The 27,873-nt window shown below is 41.9% G+C and overlaps 1 protein-coding gene across 1 annotated transcript; it reads left to right on the forward strand.

Moving 5' to 3' along the window:
* Nucleotides 1-1,379: 1,379 nt before the first annotated feature.
* Nucleotides 1,380-26,681, forward strand: fam171a1 (family with sequence similarity 171 member A1). Its single transcript, XM_006801285.3, has 9 exons — nt 1,380-1,778; nt 10,506-10,733; nt 11,392-11,484; nt 14,653-14,811; nt 15,686-15,862; nt 19,636-19,752; nt 19,892-20,006; nt 20,591-20,708; nt 22,594-26,681. Exons 1-9 carry the CDS (start codon nt 1,670-1,672, stop codon nt 24,169-24,171), a joined length of 2,694 nt encoding a protein of 897 aa, XP_006801348.2. The 5' UTR covers nt 1,380-1,669; the 3' UTR covers nt 24,172-26,681.
* The last annotated feature ends 1,192 nt before the right edge of the window (nt 26,682-27,873 follow it).

Raw genomic sequence — 27,873 nt, forward strand, 5'->3', positions numbered from 1 at the left:
ATTTCCTCCAATCACTGTTCTGGAACAGGAAACTCAGAGTTCCCATTTGTTGAACAGGTGATATGACCAATCTGTTGCCATGTCATCAAACCTGCAGCTAAATACTTTGTACACCTGAGTTAAGAGGAGCAGAGCTGTCAACTTATCACCACCTGGTGGAGAGTTTGATCTGCCTTTGAACTCCAAATGACAAAAAAATTCTCCTGCATGCTCGGGGACATGAAGCCGAGAAAGCCATAACTAAATCTGTGATCAGGGTGTCCCAGGGCAATGTTTTGAAGGACACTGTAAGAGTGTTTGTGTCCACCTGACGTAGCACTATGTATTTCAACTGGGCTTTGCATGTTAAAAGAATATTAAACTGAGTCAGTCACTAGAGGCTATTGGCACAAAAAGCAAATATGCAGCATGAGGACTTTGACTATTTTGGCTCAAATACAGTAGTACTTAATCTATTCAACTATGTACATGTTTTATATTTTCTATAGAAAAACTGGGCATTAAATAGTGATTAGATGGCTAATGCACTGATAACAGCTCAGCCCCATACTATTCAGTGTCCCAGTGTGTCATGACAAACTGACAGAGTCTGCAACAGAAACACAGTGAAATATGATTAATGCAAATATATATTTTTATTCATAGCTGTGACATGATTCAGTCCACCAGCAATATATATCAGGTTTCCAGTAAAAACATATGAAGGGTCACTGTTGGATGTGGAATTTGGATATTTACAGAAAGGTCTTGAGTCACCCCATGTTTCTTCATATTTTGCTGGAAAAATGAATTTATTGAAACATGCAAACATGAATGAAAACATTGTACATAAAATTACTTAAAGTAGTCTTCCAGGTGTCTTGTAGTTCACTCTTCTGTTGATGTTGGCTGTCTCTTGTTTTGTTGTATGCCTATATAACCGTATAATCGTTTGCATTTTTTCATGAAAAAGAAAGAAAAAAAAGACAAAATTTTATTTTTATAACAGGCTGGTTATGACAAAGTGCCTAAAGATGGAGGAGTATTACTCAAGTCTGGGTACATGGAAGCAAAATAAAGAAATGAATGTTTGCACAGTGCTGTACATAAGGTGAAGACTAGATGTTAGGGTCAAAGTGCACAGACAGTCTATTTTCCGAATATTTTAATATTGAAACTGTATTTCTAGAGTCATTGTTACATTTAGTTCTTGAATTTAAACTGCTAGAAATTTATATTTCTTTCCATCACCCCCCATAAAATTTACAAAAAAATTCATTGTTGCCCCTTGGAAGCTTTTTTCTGTTCCTAGAAAGTAAAAGTTGTAAAAACTTTGGCTGGCAGGTGGAGGCGCTGGAGGTCCGTGGACGGTGGTGGTGCTGCGTGTGGGAGAAGCCGCCTGTTGGTGCCGTTCTGGGGCATGTGGCTCAGAGGAATGGGGCCGTCTTCCACCCTGACCCATCGATGAGAAAAAAAGAAAAAAGGCGACCGAAAGGGGGATGCACAGCGGGGCAGGAGAAAGGCAGCTTTACAGGCGGAAAATCGTGGCTGCTGAAGCTGCTGAACATGGAGAGTCGCTTGGTTTGTGGGATAAGCGGTGCCGTGGGGGAACAGTGAGTTTTTAGCAGACACTGGTTTGATTTCCACTTTGTTCCTCGAGCCGTTTGCGTTGTTAAACACATCTGCAACGATGCGGGCTGTGGACCGGAGCAGGACCGCCGCGATTTTACTCTGCCTTTTCGGATACCTTTTCTCCAAAGCTGCGACCAAAACATTACAGGAGCACACGGCTACACAAGGTAAAAAGTCCGTGCGAGGTGTTTTGCCAGAGAAAGCGGCTCGTTGGTTGTTGTGGAGGCCAAACGGTGCCGCTAGCAGCTCGGATGCTGATGTGATCTAAACTTGGCTAACGTTAGCGAGTAAGCTAACGGAGAGCGAAAACTTCTCCGTCTGTGCAGCGCTGCAGATGCTTAATTATAAGCACGGTGCTGTGTTTAAGGGGTTAAAACCATTTCAGGTCGTTTTATATGAGATTTGTGGGGTTTAAATAAAGAAAAAAATACTTTGTTAATGGTCGGAGACGTGCCCTCATGTTGTCCAGCTGCTGTGATTTATCATTTAAAACACTGCTGCGTTTAGTAAAGTCGCTTTTAACCAAGTGTTTGTGTCTGTATATCATAACAAACCTGAACAAAGTCAGGTTTACGTGCTTTTTTTTTCAAAAGGTAACATGGCATTTTTGGAAGAAGGCAGCTGTGTGTCTGTGTTCCTTACATGTAAGGGTCGTGGTTCGCGTCACAGAGTCTGCAACCATCGACCTTACTCAGGGGTCCTGTTGCAAGTATATCAGTACCTAGAGGTTATATATTGTTCAAGTAAATCTTGTATTTGAGCTCGGGATTGTAGTACTTTTGAACCATGATAAGTATGCAGATTATGTTCGTAACTGAAATGCCTTAAAAGGGAATGAAAACAAGAGTCCACTCACGTTTTCTCATCAACAGTTGGGCACTTTAATATTAATATGTGCTAAAAATGTAAATTTCTGAATAACAATATCTCATCGCTAGATTATAGCTGTTTTGTGCTTGCGTATCGTTTTTGTTGTGTTAATAAAGATTATTTTTTTTAAAGAAATGACTTAATTGATATTACTAGTTACACTTCCTCAATCAGCTGGCAACTAATCAAATGTTTCCTCAAATTCATAATGGCTGCTTAGTGTGTATAAAACAGACTGTAGTAAACGTTGTGAGGATGTCTGACGTAAGAAGGGCCCGTTTGCACAGTGTGGATGCAGCATTTACTGTAAACAAAGCATGTAAAAACTAGCATAAAATGTACTAAATGACATAAGTGATCCAATTAGTAGAGTGACAGAAAATTAGCTAGCAGTTTTTTTTGATGAATGTGAGGAAAAGCAATTAATGGTATTGTAGGTTTTCCACTAACAATATGCAGGTTCTCTTTGTCTCATAAAAACAGAGTGTTTTTGGCTTTGGCCCTGTGTGTTATTAGCAAATAACACAGGGGGTTATATTCAACCACAGATTCAAACTTGTGCACCCAGTTCTTGTCGTTTTTTAAGTCGTATAAGATGTAGGCTTTGACATGATTCCCCTAAGAAAAAGTAGCAGTTCAAAAAAAATCATTAAAAGCTCACAGTTTACATTCAAAATCTGCCCACAACATTGCAACAGTATTACAAATATTAAGGGCAAAGTGAAATCACATTAGCGCCTTCTGTTAAAAAAAGAAAGAAAGAAAGAAAAACAGGGGAGCGTGCACGTTAATTTCCCTTCAGTTAGATCTGTACAGCAAACTTTTCAAGAGACACGCTCCTCAGTGTGTCAAACAGCATCCTTTTACCACAACAGCAAAGTTCCAAAGCAATTATAAATCACAGCAATCTGCTGGCTTCTCATTCAGTCTCTGACTTCAAAGCTACCTTGTCATACGAGCTACTAATGTGGAGCCACATCTGTTTAACCCATCGCTTTTATCTCTCACTGCACAAGCACACAAACATCAGTCGTCTGTGTTCGCTTAGGTTTTTCTTTTTTAATAGGGGGTGGCCTACATGCGGTTCTTTCACTACACCAGGAGTGCAAATGTAAACATACAGAAACTGTCACTGTAAATCAGTCAGAGTTGGAAAAGTGCAATGCTGGGCTCTGGTTTTCCTTTAAATCATGATTATTTCCTGATGTTTTATAACTGTTATTATAGCTTGGGAGATTCTAACCTAGTCTAGGTTTAAGGTTTGTGATCAGGCATGGAAATGGCTCGTTTATTATCACAACAAGCAGCTCTTGTTTGAGGTAAAAACAGGGCGTAGATGTTTTGAAAACTCGCAAGATTGGGGCACTTTGAAGTCGATCCCAGCCTCTATCTGCACTCTTGTTCCTTTCCCTTTTCTTTCTCTCTTCCTCTGGTTTTCATTTCGCCTCAGATTGACCTTCGCTTGTTCCCGGGGGGGTGCGTTCAGGTCGATGCTGAGAATTTCTCCTACACTGTCCAGCAAGTATGGATGAGTGGAGCCAGACAGACGATCTACCCGCAGATATAGATCTCACTCACATTACTGCTGCCCTTAATAGGCATGGCGTTGCATCTGAAACAGACAAACATTTGCTGAAGCTGGACAAGAGCTGCCAGGAAATACACCAATCAAATCATATTGTCACCAGCTAGCCAAGCTTGATTTTAATCACGAGATGCTGGCGTGAGTGTTAACATCAGCCTGCTTCAGGGAGGTCATGAGAACACACTGCATTTACAGACAGGGTGAATGACCTGCTTGGCCACAGAGGAGTATTGCAGTAGTACAGAGTACAGTATTTGACCTATATATTTACTGAAGTAAAATAAAGCAGGCCCATTTACCCCTCTCAACCATGATGTAACGCAGTTGCTTTGTCCCCTGCTGAGTTAATGGGATTGACAATCACTACCTAATCTTACTTTTAATCCAGTTGAGAGAAAATAGCAGGCTGAATCTACTGATAGCTGGTTTCTTTGCTTGCAACGTGTGCAAGAGTTTTGAACCACCCCTCATATCTTTACATTTAGCAATAAAAAGGAGAAATGGGTGCAGTGATTTATGGAAATATGTGCAAACATAGATGGGAATGCAGTGTATGAGGCAAAAACAGAGTTTGTACAATTTTAACGAGCTTGAAAGTCAATATTTGGCATGACCACCTTTATTCCTTATTGCTGCCTGAACCTTTTTAGATCAGCTTTCTTGTAGTGTCTGTAAGTAGTATTTAGGAATAGTTCTCCAGGCTTCTTGAAGGACATTGAAAGCTCCTTTTTGGATGTTGGCTTCCTTTTGTTCCATTCACAATCAACATGATCCCACACTACTTCAGTAATATTGAGGTCTGGGCTCTGGGGAGGCCAATCCAGGACTCGTAGTGTGTTTTTTCTATCCAGGTTTCCTTTTACTGCACTGGAAGCATGCTTGGGATCATTTTCATGTTGAAATGGGAAGCTGTTGTCAGTCGGACCATTTCCAGATGGTACTGCATGGTGGATGCAAATTTGACAAGTTTTGACAAGATCTCCAACCTTACTGGCTGAAATGCAGCCTGAAACCATGATGGTCTCCACCATGTTTTACAGAGGCCTGTAGACACTCACTGTTGTACCTCTACCATATTGTTGACAATTTTAACCAAAAAATTTCATATTTGGATTCCTCCTTCAGACCTGTCATTGGTTATTTCAGTCTAGCTTCAGTAAAGAAAAGTAGATGGATAAGCTAAAGGGTCAGATGCATTTCTCAGACCCTGTGTCAGCTCAAAGACTCCACTTTAGATACTGTTTCTCTTGCTGTTGTTTTTTCATTTTCTTTTAACAGTTCTTTTGTCCTCCACATGGCCAGTTTCCTCAAATTAGTGCAAAAATAAGTTTGTCTGTCAAAGTGTGTTATCTTTGGTATTTTTGCATAGATTCAGCTACAAAAATGGAAGAAAAAATGTTTTTGTGACAGGTTGCTAGTAACAATGTGCCTAAAATATAATTTAAAAATTGGTTCTTTGCCACATTTCCATTAGGTGTTGACACAGCACTGGTTGCCTGAGGAAGTTGCCTTTTTATGCTTGAAGGATTCATGGATCGGTGTTTAGTAGCTTAATAAACAAACAAAAAGAGCATTCACTAAAAATGATCTGATACAAGGACTAGGTTTGGAGCTATTGCTCATGACAACTCTAAAAATTACAAGACATTTGGGCTTCTTGGAAACGAAATAAAAAGAAAAGAGGGGTGGCTGAGGACTTTTGAACAATACTGTGTATTATTTTTCGTTTGCACCTGAGTGTTTCATGCCGTGACATGTCAAGGTCCTGTTTTGCAGTTTGTGTGTGTGTGTGTGTGTGTGTGTGTGTGTGTGTGTGTGTGTATCCAGTGTCCCTGTCAGTGATTCATACTGTCTTCTACATTTATGCCTCTATGTTGTTCTTTGTAAGATCACCACAGATGTTTGTCGTTTATCTGAAGGGTAAAATAATAGCCACAGTAATTATGATGCCTGTTTGTTGTGGTTAGACAAGCTATTAAACCCAGAAGCAAAAACAACAGTCTATTGGTGCCTAAGGTTGAAAAGGCATGCATGTTGTAGACACTATAGTCCTAAAACTGTTTTTGATTTGCCTAAATTATGAATTGTTTGGGGGGGTTTTGCCCAACATTCTTAAAATAATAATATGATAGCATTGCTGTTTACGTTTACAGGGCAGCACGTGTGTGATTTTTATTGTTTCTTCTAGTTTCTCACATGATTTCTCGGTCTTCTCGTAATCAGCCACGTGCTTCTGCTTGAGACGGTGAAATTACCCCCTTGATGTCACAGTTTCCTTGAACCACTTTAGAGCTGTAACCATTTCCCAGTCATTTGACAATGAGAATTACACGTTAACAGAGAATAGCATAATAGTCATTGAAGTAGCTTAAGCAAGGAAACTGAAGGATTTCAATTTCTCTCTTTTTATATTTTTTAAAATAATTATTTTTGACAAAGACATTTTAAGGGACATCATCTTGGAGTTTCAGTGATTTTTATTTTTGTTATCATTTCATAGACTTCATTTAACTTATTTTTGTTTTCAGCCATGCAAGTTTTTTGGTGCCATGTTTGCCCATGATGAAGTACATAAGCATGTCACAGTCTCTTTAGCAGAGGAGATTAAACTGTCCTGTGTAGCACGACAGAAAATGCGTAAAGCTTAAGCAGTTTTGTAGACAATCAGGCTCCAATTGGTTTACAAGGTGTTTAATTGAATGGCCTTACTGTTCTTACTTCAAGTGCCCAACACAATTTTGAGCTAACTAGACACAAGTTAGGTGCTAGTCTTGTGCTAAAAACACGTGCTTCAAAATATATCTGCAATCACGTGTTGTCGGTCTGATGGTAGCCAATGAAAATGATCATAGCTAGATTTAGGAAGATCTGGGTTGACCTGTTCAGTTGGCATCTTGTCAAAAAAAGTTATTGGGCATAAAGTTGAGTTATAGTTACTGGATTTATGAGTTTTTGAAGTCCGCTTGAGTCCAAGTGACAAATTGAAGTGCTTGGCTCTGAGTTTATAAATACCAGGACTGTTCCAGGACTAGCTTTAAGGCGTTCTTGTCCACATCAGATTAAAATCCCTTTTATAGTTTAGCCAGATTGCAAAAACATCCTGATATCTGTGTGTTGAACTTGCTTACTAACATGGGCCCAAAGATGGCAGAACAAAGAACACTCGTTTTAATTCGTTGCCTACCTGTTAGTTGATGAAGACATAGGAAACCAAACAGCTGCAGGGTTGTTTTCATATATCAACACAGGACTTTGGTGGGATAGCAGTTATTAGACTGATTCACATGACGTAAAGGCCAAAAAAGCTGTTTTACCCTGTTTTCTTGTTATTTCTGACCATCTGAAATAAAGGTCAGTTTACAGTAAAATGAACACAGTTAACAAAGTTGGTGTGGCTCTGATTTTGGAAGATTCACGAGCTGAATGTTTTGCAAGTTTTTATAATGACATCACTTTAAACTGGCGTAGCTCGTAACAAAGTGCTGATTACAACGCGCGCTGAGTGCTTGCATGCCTTCTGCTGTCATATTAAATATCTTCACTTAACCAAACCACGAGTGCAGAAAGCTTCTGCTTAACTAAGCTCTGCTTGGAAGAACACCAAACCATCTCACACGCCCAGTGGAGGCCAGCCGTGCTACCCATTCCTCATTTATCACACCTCATTTTCATAAGGCTGAAATGATCGCTCTCTCCCAAACTTAATTCAAACTAGAAGGAAGGAAAAAATCAGGTACACTCATTCTCTCTTCCTTGTTGTTTACCTCTTGGTTGCATCTCTTGCATCCAAGCACATTCACGTACACACAGCTATCCTGCTGCTTTTGCTGCTGAGCTGGGGATAATTGGTCTGAGATGGCAGTGCTGGTCAGGGGGAAACTCTTTGAAGCCTTTATTCTCCATATGGTGCTCAGTGCACACACAAATAGGCAGCTTTGGAGGTTTAGCTGGAGAATTGGGGGTATTGGCCATCCCTCAGGGTGCTCAGAGGAGACTTTTAGCTTGTTTAACAATGATGTCACCTCGGTACTGATTTATTGGACGAGGACTGGGAGGGGACTACATTTGTGTGTGTGTGTGTGTCAGTCTTGAAGTCTCCCAGGGGATTTTTTTTTTAAGCGAGCACAGCTGGTACCCGTAACAGCATATCAGGGGGAGTGGGACAGGAAGTGAGGTCAACAGCTCTCCAGTACACTCGAGAAAGCAGTGGAGGGTTTCCGTCATGGGGAAATCCAGTCTGCCTGTTTCCCAATTCTCTGCTGACGCAGTCCAAATGTTTAAAAAAATGAAATCCCAGGAATGAAGTGGATCTTTACACCTGTGGATAATTATGTGTTGCTCAGCCAGATCTTTTCTTGTACTAAGCAGCCTGTAACTTCCTCCCTTCCCAAGTTATAATTTGGTGCAGAGCTTGGGTTTTTTTTTAGGTGGAGCGTGCACTCGGGCTGAACTCTCTCCTACACATTGTCAGAGTGGTTTCCCGCTGACCAGAGGATCCCTCGGTGGGGGGAGGGGGATTTGTCAAGCCATGTATGTGTTACTGTGTGTGTCGCTGCGGGTGAGGTTTAAAGGAAACATTAAGACAAAATTCAGTGAGAAGGGGGGGGTGGGGGGGTGGGCATGTTTTGGTAATGGTAGGGGGAGTGGTGGGGGGGAAACCTTTCAGCCACAATATAAAGGCCACCGTTGGTCAGCCTGTGACCAAACAGGACGCAAATTGTCATGTGTGCAAAGATGGGGACGGTGTGGGTTTTTGTAGCTGTGAATTATAGTGCTCTCTACCAAGTTTTTTATGATGACTCTGGAATGTGAAGATTAAATTTTAACATTTGTTTGTTTTGAGTGTTTGACTTCCCTCCTTTAAGATCTGCAGGTTAGCTTAAGGTTAAAATTCTCAATTAAGGCAATAGTGGAGTGAAATAGGGGGATGTCTTTCTAGATATGACAGCTGATGTAGGGTTTCTGCAGTGAAAGACAATCTGAGTGTGTCACAGTGTGACTGCTGCAAGAAGTGTGTGATATCAGATAGATGTGCCGCATATTGATTTCAAAATCACTTTGGAAATTTAACATCGCACCTTCCTTTAGTTCACTTGATGTGACCGTATGTGTCGCTGCGTCTCAAACTTTATGTGGAATGCTCCAGTTCTGAAGCCTGTAGAAGGTCATGCCTCACACACCCTGCTATTTTAATCAATCATTAACAACAAACAATGAGACATAGTTTATTTTTGCTTAAACATATGCGCAGTGTTTGTTTTCCTCAAAGTAAATTTGTATACCCATTAATTTCCTAAATCTCACTTCATATTTTTTACATGGTTGTTCACCTACATCCTGCAGTTTGAGAAGCATGGGTATATGTAAAGATTCACTGTTTAAATAATATCTGATAATGAGGGTATATCAGGAAATTAAAAAAATCACGCAACCAACTCAAGCACAGCCTGATGGGTAGTGGTTGGTTGGTTGTTAATGTCTCCAAACCGCATTCGTATGACCTCCATTAAACTCTTTTGGAGTATTTCAAGAAAAATAAAAATAGACCGGTCCTGAAGAAAGCAGGTTTTTCCTGATCTGAAGTCTGAACCATAATGACATCAGTGGAGGTGTCATATTCTGTTGACTTTATTTTATTGTGCAACCTTGATTAGTGTGGTTCAGCTCAAAGTTTGTGGAAATATGGGTTGGGTGGCTAGACTATACAGAGCTCATTTGATGGAAAAGAGCTGCATTTAAACCTGAGAGCACTCTGGTCATGGCTTGTTTATTGTTTGCTATATTTTGAAATCAAGGCTAGTTTTTGTGGTCCTGAATGACTCAGGCTAATGGACGATAGAAGGTGGATACTCCCCCCCCCCCTAAATAATAGAGAAAAATCATTATGATAAAGTTTCAGGGCATACATTGCAGCAGTGATATTCACAAGCCAATTAGTTGTGCAATACATCAGGGCTTACCTGAAACGTGATAGTGTATACAGAACGTAATAGAGTCCAAGATTTATTAATACCAGTGTTAATGCTAATGGAACATTTTTATTACTCCATAGGCAGTTTTCGGGACACAACGTTTGTCTTTTAACGTTTTAATTATTCTTCGTCTCCGTCGGAGAAGGTGTTTGTATGTGCAGTTGTTTTTTTCCCCCTTTCAGCTCCAAGGCTTCTTTGAGAGAGGGAAATGGCCCATTGTTTAGAGGGGAAGTGGCACTGGCGGTTGTCCAGGAAATGGTCAGACAGCCATCACTGTGTGACTGGCTGGGATTTGGATTTGTAAGCCAAAAGCCTGGCACTGACGCTGAAAATAGCTAAGACGATGGCATTTTAGGTGGCTGTAATCATAGAGGCCTTGTGGGTTTCTTTTGTATGTATATCAATCACTGTTCACGGAGATTTGACATCTTACAACCGTTACAAATAATGAACTCTTGTCTTCACAGATGTGACTCTGAAGGTTCACCTGAGCGATGCCAGCACTCACCAGCCCCTGGTTGGAGCCACCGTACAGCTTTTTGCCAATCGTACTTCTTTAACAACTGAAACCTCATCAGCCGACGGCAACATTTACCTGCGTTTTCCCTATCGCCTTGGGACGCCGCTTGTTGTCACCGCAACTAAACAGGGATATGTGCCTAACTCTGTGCCCTGGACTCCCTCCAGATTACCTGGTAGGTGTGTGTGTGTGTGTGTGTGTGTGTGTGTGTGTGTGTGCGCGCGTGCGTGCGTGCGTGTGAGAGAGAGAGAGAGAGAGAACTTGTACATATATTTTGAGAAGTAACCAGATTTACAAGAACAGTGTCTCACTAAACTGTGGCATTAACGGATTATTGTTTTTATGTTTTTATGTGTGAAGAAAAAAAGTACAATTTTTGTGCCAGGTGTGTGAGCTAATGAGTGGAGTGCTCCATTACTAATTTATAGCTTTAGATGCCAAAACCCAGCAAGGGGGCTGCTTAAGCTTCCCTTTCACTAACACACACTCACGCAAAATACCTCCCAGGAGCCCGGAGTGTGTGTGTGTGTGTGTGGGAAGGGGCTTATTATGAGCCAACGGAATGGGGGCCAATTGGATTATCACGCTTACCAGCTCTGAACAATGGGCGAGTGAGGGGAAAAAAGGAAGGAAGAGCAAAGAAGTGCAGTTTGCTGGGTCAGGCTGCGGTCCTGCACAGCAGACAGGATGAAAGCAGGACTATTAAAAATGCATAAAGATGATTTAATGACTTGTGTTTCAGAGTGATTAGTAAAGTGGTAGATTAGAGCTTGTTTCTAATCTCATAGTGAAGTTATTCACACTGTGTGTGTGGGGTTTTTTTCCGTCTCTAGTATTTTCATCCATCAGCCTGGACCTGCTGCCAGAAAGAGCTGCAACTCTGATGGTGTACGAAGATGTTGTTGAGATTGTTCCAGGATTACAAGGTGAACACACGGTCTGTGTGTGTGTTTGTATGCATGTGTGTGTGTGTGTGTGTGTGTGTGTGTGTGTGTGTGTGTGTGTGTGTGTGTGTGTGTGTGTGTGTGTGTGTGTGTGTGTGTGTACAGTTTATTGTTTTTAAAGAAAATCAGACTTTTAAATAGAATTATTTTATTGAAATAGAAAGATTATAACATTTTGGTCCATCACACCTTGGGCAGACATATTGGCACTATCTCTGCGCACACACACACGCATAGGAAATGACTCAGTCATAATGTTTATAAGGCCTCGGTCACACTGGTGACCGGTCACAGACTCCATGGCAACTACAGGTCACTGTGGGAAACTGTATTCCCAAACCTGCTGCCAAGCGGTTCTTGGTATTACTGGGTGGCTGCACCACCTTGTTATTGCATTTAGAGCCCAACCGGCAGGTGGATATCATCACCTGATATTTGCTGTATCTGCATTTGTCATGACTAATAAATAAAAATTTTAAAAATTAAAAAAAAACTAAAGAAGAAACATCACTCAACCAAGCATTATTCTTTGTGTTACATAGTTGCTCCATTATAGGAATCACTGCAATTTCCCTGTTAGCAACACATAAAGCTGCGTCCCTACTGTAAGCGATTCACACTTTGTGCATTACTTTGAAGCTGAACGCTATTTGCTTGTGGGCGTTCCAGGCTCTGGTTCCCTCTAAACTTATTTACTATTAGTAGGTGAGGAAGACGGGACAAAAGATACACTGTGTAAGAGAGCCAGAGTTTAATAATTAATAATGACTAAATAACAGTAGTAGTGTTTAAACACGCAGAAAGTAAAAAAAGAGGAGTGAAGGAGAAATACTGCATCATGGGAAATCCCCAGCAGCCTAGACCTACTGCAACATAACTAAGGAAGCATTCAAGGTCACTTGATCCAGCCCTAAATATAAGACTTTTGAAAAAGGAAACTTTTAAGCTTTACCCTAAAAGTAGAGAGGGCGTCTGTCACCAGAATCCAAACTGGGAGCCTGAAAGCTGAAGGCTCTGCCTCCCATTCTACTCTTAAGTACCCTGAGAACCACAAGTAAGACTGCAGTCTGAGAGGGATGTGCTCTGTTAGGATAATTAGGTACTGTGAGATCTTTAAGATATGATCAGGCCTGATTATTCAAGATTTTATTTGTGAGGAGAAGGATCTTAAATTTGATTAACGGAGCCAATGAAGAGAAGCCAATATGGGATAAATGTGCTCTTTGTTTCTAGTCCCTGTCAGTACTCTCACTGCTACCTTTTGGATCAACTGAAGGCTTTTCGGGGGGGGGGGGGGGGCTAGGGGCTAGGACATCCTGATAATAATATAGTCCAGCCTAGAAGTAATAAATGCATGATATTTTCAGTATGACTGGGAGACAGGATGTTTCTAAATTTAGAGATATTCCCCAAATGCAAGAAAGCAGTGCTACATATTTGTTTAATGTCCTCACTGAACTACATACCCTGGTCAAAAATGACTCTTAAGATTCCTCATAGTGTTACTGAAGGCTAAGATCATACCAGCCAGAGTAAGTATCTAGGACAGAGTACAATAACCTCAGTGTTTGAGTATTTGTAAGAGAACTCAAGTTGTGATGTCATATTTTGTCATTGGCGACAAGTGTTTGTTGTTGTTTTTTAAACATAATTAATACACTCCTAATAAAAAAAAATGCTATTTTATATTAAATGGCCTGTTATCAGGAAAATATCTAATACCTGATATAAAGAAAACACACCATATAGACATAAATCACAAGCGTGTCTTTGTTATTCCGCTTCTTTGTTTGGGTGTAATTACATTAGATAAGGCTTTTTCATTCAGGCAAATCAATTTGGTCTCTTTGTCTGTCGACTCTTTTGTGTGTCTCTGGCCGACAGGGGAGTAATTTAACTTGTCAGCTGTGTTGTCTGACTAAAATAGATTTCTCACATAAATATACAGGCTCCATTAACATATGAACCTCTTGCATACACACTGCCCGTAGCACGTGGCTGAGCCGGGCACAGTCCAGCCCCCTGTCCTGCACAGTCTTTCATGATGCTGTGAACTTGGACACCCAGGGGACTGATGAACCCGGGCGTGTGGCAGAGGGAGGGATAATAAAAGAGGGGGAAAGGAGAAGAGGAGGAGGAAGGGAATGTGGTATGCATTGGGAAGTTGTGGGCGGAGAGAGTGGGAGAGAAGGGGGGGATGGGTCGAGCAGTGTCCAACAGAAGGAGGAACAGATGAGGTGAGAAAAAAGTGGAGGGAAAAACACAAAAAGAGTCAAGGAAGGGGGCACACAAAGAACAGCAACAGGCTCATTTCCTCTCTGAAAAACAGAACCGCAGACAGGAAATAACATTCACACCTGAATTTTTAGGACGAGCTTTAGTCTGAAATGTGAAAGTGTCGCTCATACTGCACGCCCAAAAATCATGTTGAGCACAAGGAGAAACCCAAACACAGCGAACACTCGTGTACAGCTTGATCCATGTCTCACTGCTCAAGAATGTGCACTCGGCACAGTTGGACCACAATGACATCACCTTGCTGAATCCCACTACATGCTTTTTGTTTTTCAGTTTATTGTTTCTAATCTATAATTTGTTGATTTGTTGAAACTAGATGCCAGGCAGCCATGATGACAAATCAAAAAGAAACGATTCATTGCAAAATATCAGAAAAGAGAATCACTTTGGCCAGGAGAGAAAGTCGACCAGGGCGTTATTGATCTAGAGCTGCCTCCATTAAGCTTAATTTGATGTCTGAATTTATAAGAAGGCACTAGGAGTATAAAGCTGCCTTGTAAAACATGTTCAAACAAACATCAGTGTGCATGATGGACTCTTGAGGTCAGGTGATTTCAAGGTTTTAAGCTCACATTGCTCCATAGTGTTTAATAGGGAGACTGAATATATCCTATACCTTATATATTCTATACTTATACGCTAAATACTAACTGAATTAATTGCCATTGTCTTGTATAAATTTGATGAATTCCGTGGAATTTTAGATGTCATTCCCACTTTCTCCACATTATTATTATTACTACTATTATTATTATTTTATGTTAAAGTCTGTGTCAATCATCCAACTAAAATACTCAGACGTATTTCAATAACATTTTAAATGGCAACTCAGTTTCATTTTCTGTGTCACAGGTTTAAGAGTCCAGCCCAGGGTTAGTTTCCTGCACAGAGCTCTCAGTCTTCCTCCCAACACATCGTACGCCAACCTGACCGCGCTGCTCACCGTGGCAAGCTCCCCCTCACACATCCAGCACTTTCCCCACCTGGAGATGCTCAGTGGCAACGGCACAGGTAAAGGTTAGACTGACAGGTCAGAGCATATAGTTAAAGACACCTTCATAGAAACAGGACCGAGGAAAAATGTGCTGAGAGAGGGTGAGGCGTGAAGAGTAGCAGGAGCAGCTCATCAGAAAGACACTACCCTCTCTATCTGACCTCCTGAAACACAATAACCTGTGTGTGTTTGTGTGTGTGCGTGTGTTTTCTCTCTGCTCTAACACAGCCCGCGTGCCCACACACTTTCAGGCACTCTTATCCACATCTTGACATTGCATGGACTACACTGGCCTATAATACGAGTGATGACAAACATGTTCATCAATATGTGCAAACAAGGCTTATTTTTTAACATAATACAAAAATATGGATAATTAGAGATGGTCTTATCATAACATCCAGAAGACAGACTCTGGCAATGTTTTTGTTCACAACACAGCCAGATAAATAATAAACAACGATCTCATAAATTTATTTGTTTATAATAAATATGAGCTGATACATCAACATCATAATCCTTAAAACCATGCAACAGACTGGTACGTTTTTTGTGTGTGTCCCCTTTTTTTTCATGTGACTTGAATACCCCTTCAAAGCTGTCTCCCCCGACAGAGCATACCTTCTTCCTCGAGGCGGCTTTGTGACACTTTCCATCTTCAGTCTTCAAGTTTTTTTCCGCCCTCCACCCCGTTTCCTTCTTTCCTGTCTTTTGCTTGTTTTCTTTCCTGTCTGTCTTCCTCTGACAGCCCTCCTTTATCTGAGCTGTTTTATGTTACCTCCCCCGCTGTCTGCTCCTTTCTCCGCTTCCCCTCCTGTGCACCTTACTCCCGCTCCCTTTCCTTTTCCCTTCATTTTTCTCTCTCACGTCCTCGTGTTTGCACTCTCACAGGCACGGAGAAGACGCTCGAGTTGACTCCTGTCGCAGCCATCTCTGTTCACCTGTTGGCCGGCGATGGAGTGGAGCTGCAGGTGACTGGGCCAATCACCTTCTCTGTGCCCCTCCCACCTGACAGTGGCCTGAAGGAAAATGATCACCTCCCTACTTGGAGATTTGACCCGCGCTTAGGTATGTATTAACAGAAACTCACACGTAAGCTTTTCTGACTTTCTACATTTAAGTTCAGGAAGTTTTTAACTCTGAAGGCTTTACTTCTGTTTATATGAGACCTGCCCTAGCTGATGTGTCGTAATTATTTGTGAAAAGAGCACATTACAAGCACTAACACAAACCACGTGCATGCTCACATGGTGCAGCCAGGTCATAATTTGTGGCTGTGTATCAGAGCGATGAATAGAATTATTCATACGATCATAAAAATTGCCAACATACAGCTACACATTAATCTCTTCACATCACAAGTTTGGACTGTGGATCCATAATCTGCCCGTGCTCAGTTAAATCTTGAACTGAACAATAGCTAAAAGCCCTGCGGTGTTGGCTCATGCAGCAGAGACATTTCAAATCTCTCTCAGCGCTCTGATTTACTCCTGCGATCTTAAATCTTTGTTGTCAGTCGTCCTGCACTGTGACACACCCAGTTCCTCTCAGAGAGGCTCCACTTAAAGACAGTGATTCGATCATCAGTTGACTCAGACGTGTCTGCACTACAAAACCTCCTTCTGCATGAACATTAGTGTCTCACCAGACCCACTGCTTCCTCGCATCAGCAGGAAAAAGCTCTGTTAGGACCCACTGGAATTATTTGGGGAAAAGCTGTAAACACACATCATAAGATTGACATACCACCTATTAATCTGAAGACTAGTGTATTAGCAAATATTATGTAGACATTCATGAAATTATCATTTTGAAGGTGCACTTCTGTTTATTATTAACTCTCCTTTAAGCTCTGTTTTCTGAGGACAGCGTTGGTTTTCAGCTGTTAAATGTGTCAGTTTGTTCTCCACCTAATTATATTATCACTGTTGTTTGTTGCTGTGCTTGTAGCAGATAATTTTTCACTAAAAGCAGCTGTCTGCTATGGCTGGAAAAAGGACTGATTAAAGCAGCAAGGGTGGGAAAACAAAGTCGTAAATTTCCAGTCCTGAAAAACAAAATCGTGAACTGAAAGATACTGAAACTTGTGGAGTTGAGGGGAACTCCTGGCCGGGCATATTTCTTGGTTAATTCATCACTATTACTGATATCTTACAATTGGATTAAAATCCTAAACAGGTCGTACTTCCCACGTGTCATGATATGTGTACTACATTGGTGCTACAGTCATTTCACAATAAACATTTTAGAGCTCTGATTTATTTGGCCAAACAGTGTCTAAAGATTGCTACTAGAAGTGTTTAGTGAGCTCTAGATGGGCAGATGAATGGATAGAAAGAAAATAAAAACATTTGAATGGCAAGTATTTTGAATTTCTCCTTCATTAGTTCAACTTTATTCCCTGTCTGTGCTGTGCAGTTTTCATCTGAACTGTAATCGTACGTCAGAGTGTTACACTGATTAAAAAACAGATCCACATTGGCTCCTGTGATAGTTTCAGGATCTCAGGAGTCTGTTTTAAAGCGCCTAAAGTATCAACATGCAGGGCTTATAAAAAGGGCTTTCATTAAAGCTGAATGAACACACACACACACTTGTATCCTTCTCACAGCCTGTAGCTGCGAGTGTTTCAACAACAAGAAGCCGTTCCCGGACCCCTCTCCAGGCTACATCTCATGTTCCTTAGCAACCCAACAAATAAGTAACACAACAGACCGGCCCATCTCCTGATTGAGTTTCTTCACTGAGCATTTAGTGGGTGAAATGTGTGCAAGTGTTAAACTGAAGATAATAAACAGACAAAAAGAAGTTTAAAATCCATCTGGTGCCTGCGGTGGAAGACTTCAGGCTGAGGATAGCAGCCTCACAAAGACGCTAGTATTGTTTCTGAAGTGCTCGCATGGAGGAGGCATGAACATACAGAGAGAGAGAGAGGGAAACTTGTTTCACTTGTGCAACTGGCAACATGTCATGTATTGTTTGATGTCAAGCAGGCATGGGGAGGACTGATGTCATTCACAAACAGATCATGTTCACCTGGGTGTGCGAGTCGGGAGTCTGACGATGCAAATAAGCGCCGCTCGCTCAGATCAGCCGACGACTCTCTGCGGCTGGCCGTGTTGGCTTTGTGTGAATGGGCGAGAAGCAGAAGTAATATATGGGCTGTATTGACTTTATAAATGTTTGCCTTGTGTCTGAGTAGCTGCCCTGCTGTCTGTCAGTGCTGTATTGTACCGAAGCGTGGGAACAGGTCCGTCATTTGTAGCTATGAAACAGGTCAGCCACACAGAGAGGACTCCCCTGTGGAAAGGATTCAGAGAGGGACCTGGGTGAATCTGGGCAGGGCTGGGCACAGTGGTGTGTGTGTGATCGTGTGTGTGGTGCTGAGTCACACAGCCTCGCTCTCATTTCTCTTCTGTTTCTTGTGCCTGTTCCCTTATCTCTCCTTCCACTCCTCCTGTTTATCCCCTCGTTTCCTCTGCTTGTGATGTTTCCCCCCGTCAGCATCTCTTGTATATTTGCCTTTCCTCTTTGAATATCCTCTTTACCCTTTTGTTTCCTCCTTTTATTTAACATTGATGCATATTCCTAACCACTTGATGTTATATAACTTTGTATAAACATAGAAACAAAGTAGGTCTCACCGCGTTAGCCCTGAGAGCCCGAGGATCGGAAGTGTAAAGGCACAACACAGTGTTTTCCTGTTGAAGCAGATTTACTGGGAGCCAATCAGTCAATGCCTCTAGCTTTGTAGTGGTTTTCCATTCTGGCTATGCGGAGAGCCACTATTGTACTCAGTGTACACTGCTCATAGGGTAACACTGTTATCTACACATTGCCTCCTTGTGGGAGAGTTAAGTACTACCAAAACACTGCCGTCTCTAGAACAGGTCAGGGCAGACGTTTGAGTCGTTAATCAGAGTATCTGCAGCTTTGGGGAGGGCAAAGAAAGTCACAAGTCAGTAGAAGACATTAAGCTGTGCGTATAGGTGGCACTTCAAACTATTATTTTGAATCTGTGCCACCAGACACATACACTGCTAACTAGACAGTTTATTATAAAGCTTCATCATCAAATGTTGATTTTAGTCAAAGAAGAGGTGTGTTTGGTCACCTTTTAGCCGTTCCCTTTAGCATCACCACAGTGCACAGGTGTCGAACTCCAGGCCTCGAGGGCCGGTGTCCTGCAGGTTTTAGATGTGTCCTTGATCCAATACACAGTACTCTTTTAATCCCAGTCTTCAGCTTCAGCTCTGCCACCTCCAGCTCCACCTGCTGCCTTTTCTGCCAGTGTCACCGTGTCCAAACCATACATCAGGGGTGGGCAACTCCAGGCCTCGAGGGTCGGTGTCCTGCAGGTTTTAGATCTCACCCTGGGTCAACACACCTGAATCAAATGATTAGTTCATTAGCAGGCCTCTGGAGAACTTTGGGACATGTTGAGGAGGTCATTTAGCCATGGTAATCAGCTGTGTTGGATCAAGGACATATCTAAAACCTGCAGGACACCGGCCCTCGAGGCCTCGATTTGCCCACCCCTGCCCTACATTATAGGTCTCACTGCCAACTTGTAAACCTTTTACTCTTATGTTTGAACAAATATTTCAGAGTGAAATACTGTAATTAAATTGACTGGTTTATCCAAACGGCTATCATTTGGCTAAGATCTTGACCATAAATAATTTACTCCTAACACATTAAGAGATTAGCTGTCTTAACTCCATCCAGCCCCATCTTTACATAATTAAGAGGAGGCAGGTGAGCAGTTGCTGCAGCCAGTCCTCACAGAGTAATCTTTACAAAGTTTGTTTCCACATACTGTGATTTTTGTGTGTCTGTAGGTATCTGGATAAAGAGCAGCTGGGCTCAGGTGCAGAGGGAGGGAAACCAGCTCAGTCTAACCTACATTGTTCCTCAGCTGGGGTATTGGGTGGCCGCCATGTCGTCTCTACACACCGGTAAGAAAATCCATAGACACAAATTAAATTTACTTCACAAAACACACATTTTTGTTCTGTCATTTCTGTGGTTTACTTGACTGCAGACTTCCACCAAAAAGCTTTTTCTCTGGTGGTTCAACACATGTCTTTGTAACAGGTCCAATGGTTGCAAAGGACATCAGCACGTACCACACTGTGTTTCTGTTGGCCATACTGGGAGGCATGGCTCTCATCCTGCTCTGTCTGCTCTGCCTCCTGCTGTACTACTGCAGGTGTGTGCAACGCTTTGCCTTTACACAGACTATAGCTTCCAGATTAATTAGGGAAGATGATTTCAGTCCGTTTCTAGAACATGTGTACTGCTGCTTGGGATTTATTTCTCCGTTATTGTTCCAAATTTTACCTTAGCAGACCGACAGGACAGCTTGGGCTTATCTCATCTCAAGAGCGGGAGTGTTTGTATGCCACATTTAACTGAACATTAACAATACTTCTTTTGAATACATTCCTTTTTTATTGAATCCAGCCCCATCTGTCATCCTTCTGTCTGCCTTGGTTTACACGTTTATTATTTCTTCAGTTGTGATAACAGTACCAGAAAACAAAGCCCTGTACTAATAAAAGTTCTCCAGAGTAAGTCACATGGCAGTAATATAATTTTTATGTTGTTCAAATGTAAACAATCTGGACCCGGGCAGCTGCGCTACACAGTAAATATACGCCCTCACAAATGCTGTTGTCAGTCTCAACTTGTTCCAACAAAAAGTCAGGGATGTATTTTTCACCATTAGAAACATTTGTGTGTAATTATTCAGATTTTAAAGATTAAACGTGCTCTGTGTCTGTGTTCATCCAGACGTCGATGTTTGAAGCCACGAGGGTCTCATCGCAAGCTCACGCTGTCCTCTGGACTGGACAGCAGTAAGAGGGACCAAGCCACGTCCATGTCTCACCTTAACCTCATCAGCAATGAGGTGTGTTTGCTCAGTGATCAGATGGCACAGTTTAAGGAATTTACACATTAATGACTGTTTAAAGGTGTTGGAAATAGAAAACACACCTAAGTCGTTTACTAAATATTCAATATTTTGGATGTTCTTTAAAGGACGTATTGCATAGCTAGGCTTTCTTTGCATTTGCTGTCTTTGTACACCCAGGCTTTGTACTTCAGGATCAGTCTGCGCTACATTAAAACAGGGTGTCTGATACATTATTTCACTCTTATTCTGCACAAAAAGACTGATTGTGTGTAGCCTACCTCAGCTGGACATACTATTTATTTAATGTATTAGGAAAAAACTGCTAAAATTACTCATTAGTTAATTAGTAAATATATTTATTTCACCACTCTGTTAACTCTAATGTGAAATAGCTGCATGTTAGAGCGCCAAACCTTAAACTGATTCTGTCTAATAGCCTTATAAAATGAGGAAATTGCATTACATTAATCATGATATTACATCATATTAGGTTAACATGTGCTGTTTCCTTGGGATAAATAACCTACAAATAACTTGTATTATGTTACCTGTAGTTCAGCAGTGTTAAACTAACTATTATACCTTCATTAATTACTGTGGGAATGCGTGACTCAACAGTTTTCATTTATACAGTGGTGTGAAAAGGTGTTTGCCCCCTGCATATTTGCCAGTGTTTCAGATCATCACACAATTTTTTAGAATTGGACAAAGAGAACCCGAGTAAAATGCAGTTTTTAAATGATGAAAATTTATCCAAACCTGTCTGGTCCTGTGTGAAAAAGTAATTGTCCTTGTAGTTAAATCATAAATTCACTGTGATTTTGAAAGCTGAGTTCAGTTTCAATAAAAAGCCTGATTACTGGAAGACCTGTTGAATTAAGAATTCGCTCAAATAGAACCTGACAAAGTGAAGCAGGCTAAACGATTTCAAAATGTAACACATTACGGTACGATTTAAAGAAACAGATGAGAAACAACACTGACACTGGCCCAACTAGTTATTAGGTTTTGGGGGCAATCACTTCTTGGACTTGTTTCCCACTCCATAATCAACTCCTTCACTTAGAAACTACATTTTATGTTTACTTGTGTCATCTTTGTCTAATATTTAAATTTCTTTGATGATCTGAAACATTTAAGTGTGCCAAACACAAAAAAGGGAAATCAGGAATGGGGTAAACACTTTTTCACACCTCTGAAGAACATAGAATCTACATCATTTTATAATTTTTACAGCTTGTCGATGGAGGGAAAGGCAGTAATATGTGGCCCATGAATTCAATTTAAAACAAAAAAAGAGAGAAAAAAAAAAAGACCGTGGTACCTGGTTCAGCACATGTTGCTATGGGGATTTAGATGGGTAAAAACTGAAAGCTCTGGCTTTAGGCTCAACATACCTGACTTGCTCATAGCTCACCCCTAGGAAGGAAAACATGTATCAATGCTGACCTGTGCTCCTTAAGTGCACTGCATGGTTGTTTGTTGGTCCTGTGCAGAGCTTCAAGCTGCGTTTGTGTGGTTGGTCCTTTAACTTGGCCCCTGGAGCAGAGAAGACAGGAGTCATAATAACAAAGAACTTCTTTGTAATAAAGTGAACCTGAGTGTTTCAAAATGTTAAAAATTGTCAGCTGCAGCCACTGTTTATGCTTTTCCCCTCATTTTGATTTTTCAACCAATCAAAAGGCTGTTTTTATGGATAACAACACACCTCCTTCACCCTTCTTAACACAAAAGAACACCAAGATGGGACCAAACACATGAATTACTCACACTATAGCACTCTACGTGTTTGAAATTAAACTACAGTGTTTGTTATGGTTTGCTTCATGTGATGGTATTTAAAAACGTTCTCACACCTGAATTTTGTTGTTGTCTTCAGGTGCAGCTGGAGCTTGTTTCCACGGGGACTGAGCCTGACATGACCACTCCGATGCTCAAGCCTTCCTCATATGAGCACCAAGACAATCAACGTCAACACAGCCTTATCCATCAAAACAAACACAGCCGCTCCTCTCTCGGCAACAACAGCCACCACGGATCATCTCTGGGCAATCTGACGCCTCGCAGCCGAGACTACCGACAATCTGTGGAGACGTTTCAACTGAGGGCTGCTCTATCATCGGGGACAGAGAGGGGTTACCGTCAATCATACACCTCCTTCTGTTCATCTAGCAACCAGATTTCAGATGCGTTGTCATCCACTAATCATGGTCAAGTGTCAGCTACACAGCTTAGCAGTGTTGGCATTATTGATTGCATCTCCCCTTCATCTCCTCCGCACTCCCCCAGCAGAGGGGAGGGAGGTGAGTGCAGGGCTGCTGACCACCTTCTGTCCCGGTCTGTGGACCACCTGGAGCGGCCCAGTCCCCAGTTGCTCTCCCGCCCAGGCCAGCTGCTCTGCTGCGGCTCTGTAGATCTGCTGAGTGGAGGGGAAGGCTACTCACGAGTGCGACCCACACTTGTAATCCCAGCACACTACATGCGGCTGCCTGGGGAGCACCCTCTGTCTGGTCAGGCACTCCTGCTGCAGACTGACCAGCAGAGTGACTTAGAGACCATCCAGGCTGAGCTCAATGCCTCACATTCCCAGCAGCCCCTAGGGCAAACCCCCACTGACTGCGACCCAGGTCCAAAAAAGCAGGGTAAAGGCGAGGGTCTCTCAGGTCTGTCAGAGTCTCTGTCTATTCCAGGAGCTCTCGGGGAGTCAGGTCTTGTGGAAATAAACAGCGAGGACACCTTGCTGGCTGAAAAGACTTTAATGGAGCTGAGAGGAGGGAAGCCTCTGCCTCACCCACGAGCCTGGTTTGTCTCCCTGGATGGACGCTCCAATGCTCACATTCGCCACTCCTACATCGATCTCCAGCGGGCAGGGTGCCACAACAACAACAACAGCACACCAGGTGCAGGAGGTCAGCAAGGTAGCAGCCGCCAAGGGAGGCATGGCAGTTGTAACGATGCCAGTCTGGACTCGGGTGTGGACCTGAATGAGCCGAGAGCGGGGCGCAGGGGGAGAGATGCTGAGCAGGAGGAAAGGGGGATTGAGAAAGACAGATCAAAGGGGGCGACGCCAGCCTCGGCCTACACTCAGCTGGTGTTTGTGGATGATCTGAACATGGGAGGCTGTGAGGAGGAGAAGTGCACCCACAAGGGCAGCAAATCTGGACCTGTCTTGTCAGACAAAGGAGAGAGTAACAGAGTGGATCAGGGGCAGGGGGATGCAGTGGGTAAAACAGCTGAGGGAGTCCAAATACAGGAGGAGCCACCCTCACTTTCCTCTGCATCCCCTACTTCTCCTCCGCCCCTGCCAACTCCAGAGGGAGTGACTTTCAGGACTGATCACGCGCTGCTGTCAGTGTCTCCGGATGAGGACGCAGCACACGATGATGCAGAAGAGGAGAAGAAAAGCCCCTGGCAAAGGAGGGAGGAGCGACCCCTGCTGGCCTTCAACCTCAAATGATTCACAGATGACAATTAAAGGAAAGATTTACATTTTTTCAAGTCTGTTTGAAGTAGAACACCAGTTTAAAGCTTTTTAAGTTGCCATGCTGTTTGTTTGTTTTTTTAAAAATCAGCGTTAATTAAACAATCTCTTTCCCATTCTGGGAAAAATTAATCAAAGTTAACAAGATGTTGAGCAAAGTTAAGTAAGGTTTAATCATAAAATCTCAGTGAAAACTGATCTTCAAGTTGAAATGAGAAGCACGCTAAATATTTAACATTTCAGACATGGGAGAGAGTCTCAGTATGAGTGCCATAAAGCAACGATAAAAAAGCATAACCACACTGCACAGCATTGCCGCTAAAAACTGGATTTGTGTGTTGCCGAGAGAGCTGTACCCCACCCCTCCAACTCACGCTCAAAGAATGAGGTGTCCTGTTCCAAGCAGAAGTGGTGTTGTTGAGGTTAAAGTGTCATTGTGTTCTTTTTATTGCTGTTTTGAGCATTTTCTAGTGAGCTAAGCAACTCACAAAGTCACATTAGAGGCATGCTCAGTGGCAATCCTGTCCACTAATGTGGCTGAATGCATCCATTCTGGGGAGTGCAACTGTGATTTATTTCCTGCATTTTTCAATACACTTACTTTCAGAGGCAGCATCTTTTCAGGCACTATGTGGAGAAGGAAAGGTACTAGGAGGAGGAAAAATGATCAGGAAACACACGTGCATGTCGGTTCTGCTTTGAAACAGACTTGGAAGAGTGTAAATCTGCCCGTTAACCACAACTCCTCCTCTGCTCAGACCACAACATGAAGGATATGTGTTTAAATTGAAGCCGTTTGTTCTTAATATAGCACTGAATCAATACTTTAGCACTGGGAGCCCATCTGGTTGAGAAATGAACACTTCTGCTGGACTCTTAATGACCACTGTTGTACTTCACTTTTCATGAAACACTACATAAACAGACCACTCGTCAGGCTTGGCGAACACATTGCCTGAGGGGAGACATAAAGACGCTGGAGGCACGAAATTAGGATATTTTATGCACAACAAATATATGCCTTTTTAATAAATAGCCTTGCAAGCATAAATGAACTGTAGTAGAAGCAGTCGATGGGTGGTTCATGGAAAATCCGAGACTACAAAAAACTTTTTCTTGAGCCATATTGGCCTCAGTCCATTAGCTTAATCTAGTAACATGCAGCAACACTCGTTTGAAGGTTATAACCCCGGTTTGTTCACACTGACTGATGTCTGAGATTATGAAACATCTGTGCAAAACGGGGCAGCCGTGTTCGAGGGATTTACTTTGAACGGTTGGTGGTATGTTGCTAGAGTTTAATCTAGCCCATCAGAAGGCTTTGTGGGAGATAAAGTTTCTGGACTGAGGAGGTTTAACCACTATCTGCTCTGTAGCATAATCAGATAATGTGACACACCGCTATGCTGGTGGGTAAGGATGTAATACCACTTCAAAGCCACCCAAATTAGTTGTGAGGGATATTGGTATGAAGGGTTTTGTAACTGTTGAACCACTGACTGGTGTATTTTTTTATGTTTTGCTTTGAAGGCTATGCATAACTTTTATATGGCTGCTTGATGCCTTTTTTTTGTAATTTTAATCATTATAATTTTAATTGCCAAACATGAAGTATTTTATCTGAGAATAGGCTATTTTTTTTCTTTCTTTTAAATATGTTAAGGGCTTTTCCTCCGTACCCACCTTAACGTTCAAGCTATAAAAGCAAACGCTCGATAACCTTTCACCTGAAATGCAAACTGTATTTGCTTGCTTTGTTTCACCTCCATTTGAACCACTCACCCACGATCCAAGTGCCTTTGAATAGCCTGACTCTACAGCAACTGATTACCTTATTTATTTCTCACCTCCTTTTGCCTTCGTCCGCCCTCCCCCTCCTTCCTACCTCAGCCCTTACTTTCTCTCCTGCTTGTGAAAGAAAGCATGCAGTAAACTTTCCTCAGCACTAGCGTATAACAAGCTCCACTGCAGACATCAGAAAATGTCTACCAGCTGCTGCAATCGTAAAATCCTCTACAGTAATCAGCAAGAGTTCAGTCTCCCTCAGAGTAAGCAGTTAAAGATGTTTTTTTTTTTTTAATGTGTGTGTCTGTGTGTGTGCGTGTGTGTGGCACTGGATATGTGAAACTACACTGCAGGTCGTTTCAGTGCATTTTTTTATTTTTGTGTTTTGTGGGTGAACGTATATCTGAAATGTGTTTTGCAGTTGCGACTGAGTTGATGCTGACTGATCAACATGCATCCAGTCAAAGTTCACATAGACAAAGCAGCCATATTACAGAGTGTGTATAGTCTTTCCTTACCTCTGCCTTATCAAAATAATGTGTGTCTTTGTGTTATGAATGGCCTTTTCTCTTTTAGTTTCCCACACAGCAATCTCCCCTTTTAGGGTGGATGAGCAATACAGTATCTTTGAGTGTGTAAATCAGATGCTTGCATTATATTTGAAGCCTGTTATTCTGAATAAACAGCCAAACTGGAATTAACTGAGTGTGCATCTGTTTGCAAAATTAAACCTCTATATCTCTTAGAGCAAAAACTGTGTTTTTAGGGGAGTGCATTTAAAGGACACTATGAGGACGAAGTACTGTTCATACGCTAATCCAGATAGAAGTTAAAATGTATTCATGTGGGCCACTTTATTGGGTACACCTTGCTAGAATCAGCTGGGAGCCCTTTTTGCTTTCAGGTGGCTGCATATCCATGATGGGAATCTCGAAACAGCTGCCAAGAAGATGTCCCGCACACCTTTACACTACCAGCCTGAACCGTAGAATCAGGATGGCTCGATGCTTTTGTGGTGTTTACTCCAAATTATGTCAGTACCATCTGATGTTGCAGCAGAAATCAAGACTCGCTAGGCAACGTTTCCCAATCTTCTGTTGTCCAGTGTTGGACTGTATACTCAGTTTTTTGTTTTTAGCTGACTGTGTGGTCTTCTGCTTCTGTGCTTCTGCATATCTTGGTCATAACGAGTGGTTATTTGAGTTGCTATCACCTCAAAGCAATCTGGCTATGACCTCTGGCCTCATCCAGAAAGCTGCCGCTCACTCGACCATTCTCTGCAAACTCTATAGAGATGGTTGTGTGGAGAAAAATCCCAGTAAATTGCCAGTTTTTTAAGAAACTGTTAAATTGACCTGTCTAGACCAGCCTGTTTACACACAGGGTGGTTCTTGGTGTCAGATTTACTTAAATCACTTTTCTTCTCTATTCTGATGTTCGACTTGAACTTCAGCAGGTCATCTTGATCATGCTTGCATTCCTAATTGCACCAAACCGCTGCCATTAGATATTTGCATTACAGAGTAGGTGTACCTAACAAAATCGCCGTTGAGCGTAAATTAATGTCCTTTCTGAGGCTAATTTTTTTTTAAAACAAATTTATTTGTAGTACTTATCATTATAAAGCTTGAGAACATACAATGGCAAAAACATTTCTCATCCTTATTTTCAGATAGGTCAGATATCTACAAAAACATCAGTTATACCTCCATGGTCACCAACAGTCCCAGACTCACTGAGGATGGTTTTTATTAATGGATTAATTAGATTAACTTAAGTAACTGAGAGGGATCTGTGTGTTTTTATATGTATTTGATATAAGAAAACTGAATAATCCTAAATGATATCAAATCCCCGAAGTTGCTGTCCAAAACCTGCCTTATGCAACGCAGA

Source organism: Neolamprologus brichardi, chromosome 11, assembly GCF_056152115.1.
Source record: "Neolamprologus brichardi isolate AB-2024 chromosome 11, ASM5615211v1, whole genome shotgun sequence".
Lineage (NCBI taxonomy): Eukaryota > Metazoa > Chordata > Actinopteri > Cichliformes > Cichlidae > Neolamprologus > Neolamprologus brichardi.

What these genes read in the sequence shown, in the direction of transcription:
- fam171a1 (XM_006801285.3), top strand. Translation starts at nt 1,670, where the DNA reads ATGCGGGCTGTGGACCGGAGCAGGACCGCCGCGATTTTACTCTGCCTT. An exon ending in GGAGCACACGGCTACACAAG is followed by an intron (nt 1,779 to 10,505) that starts GTAAAAAGTCCG and finishes TTGTCTTCACAG; the next exon opens with ATGTGACTCTGAAGGTTCAC. An exon ending in CTCCTGCTGTACTACTGCAG is followed by an intron (nt 20,007 to 20,590) that starts GTGTGTGCAACG and finishes GTGTTCATCCAG; the next exon opens with ACGTCGATGTTTGAAGCCAC.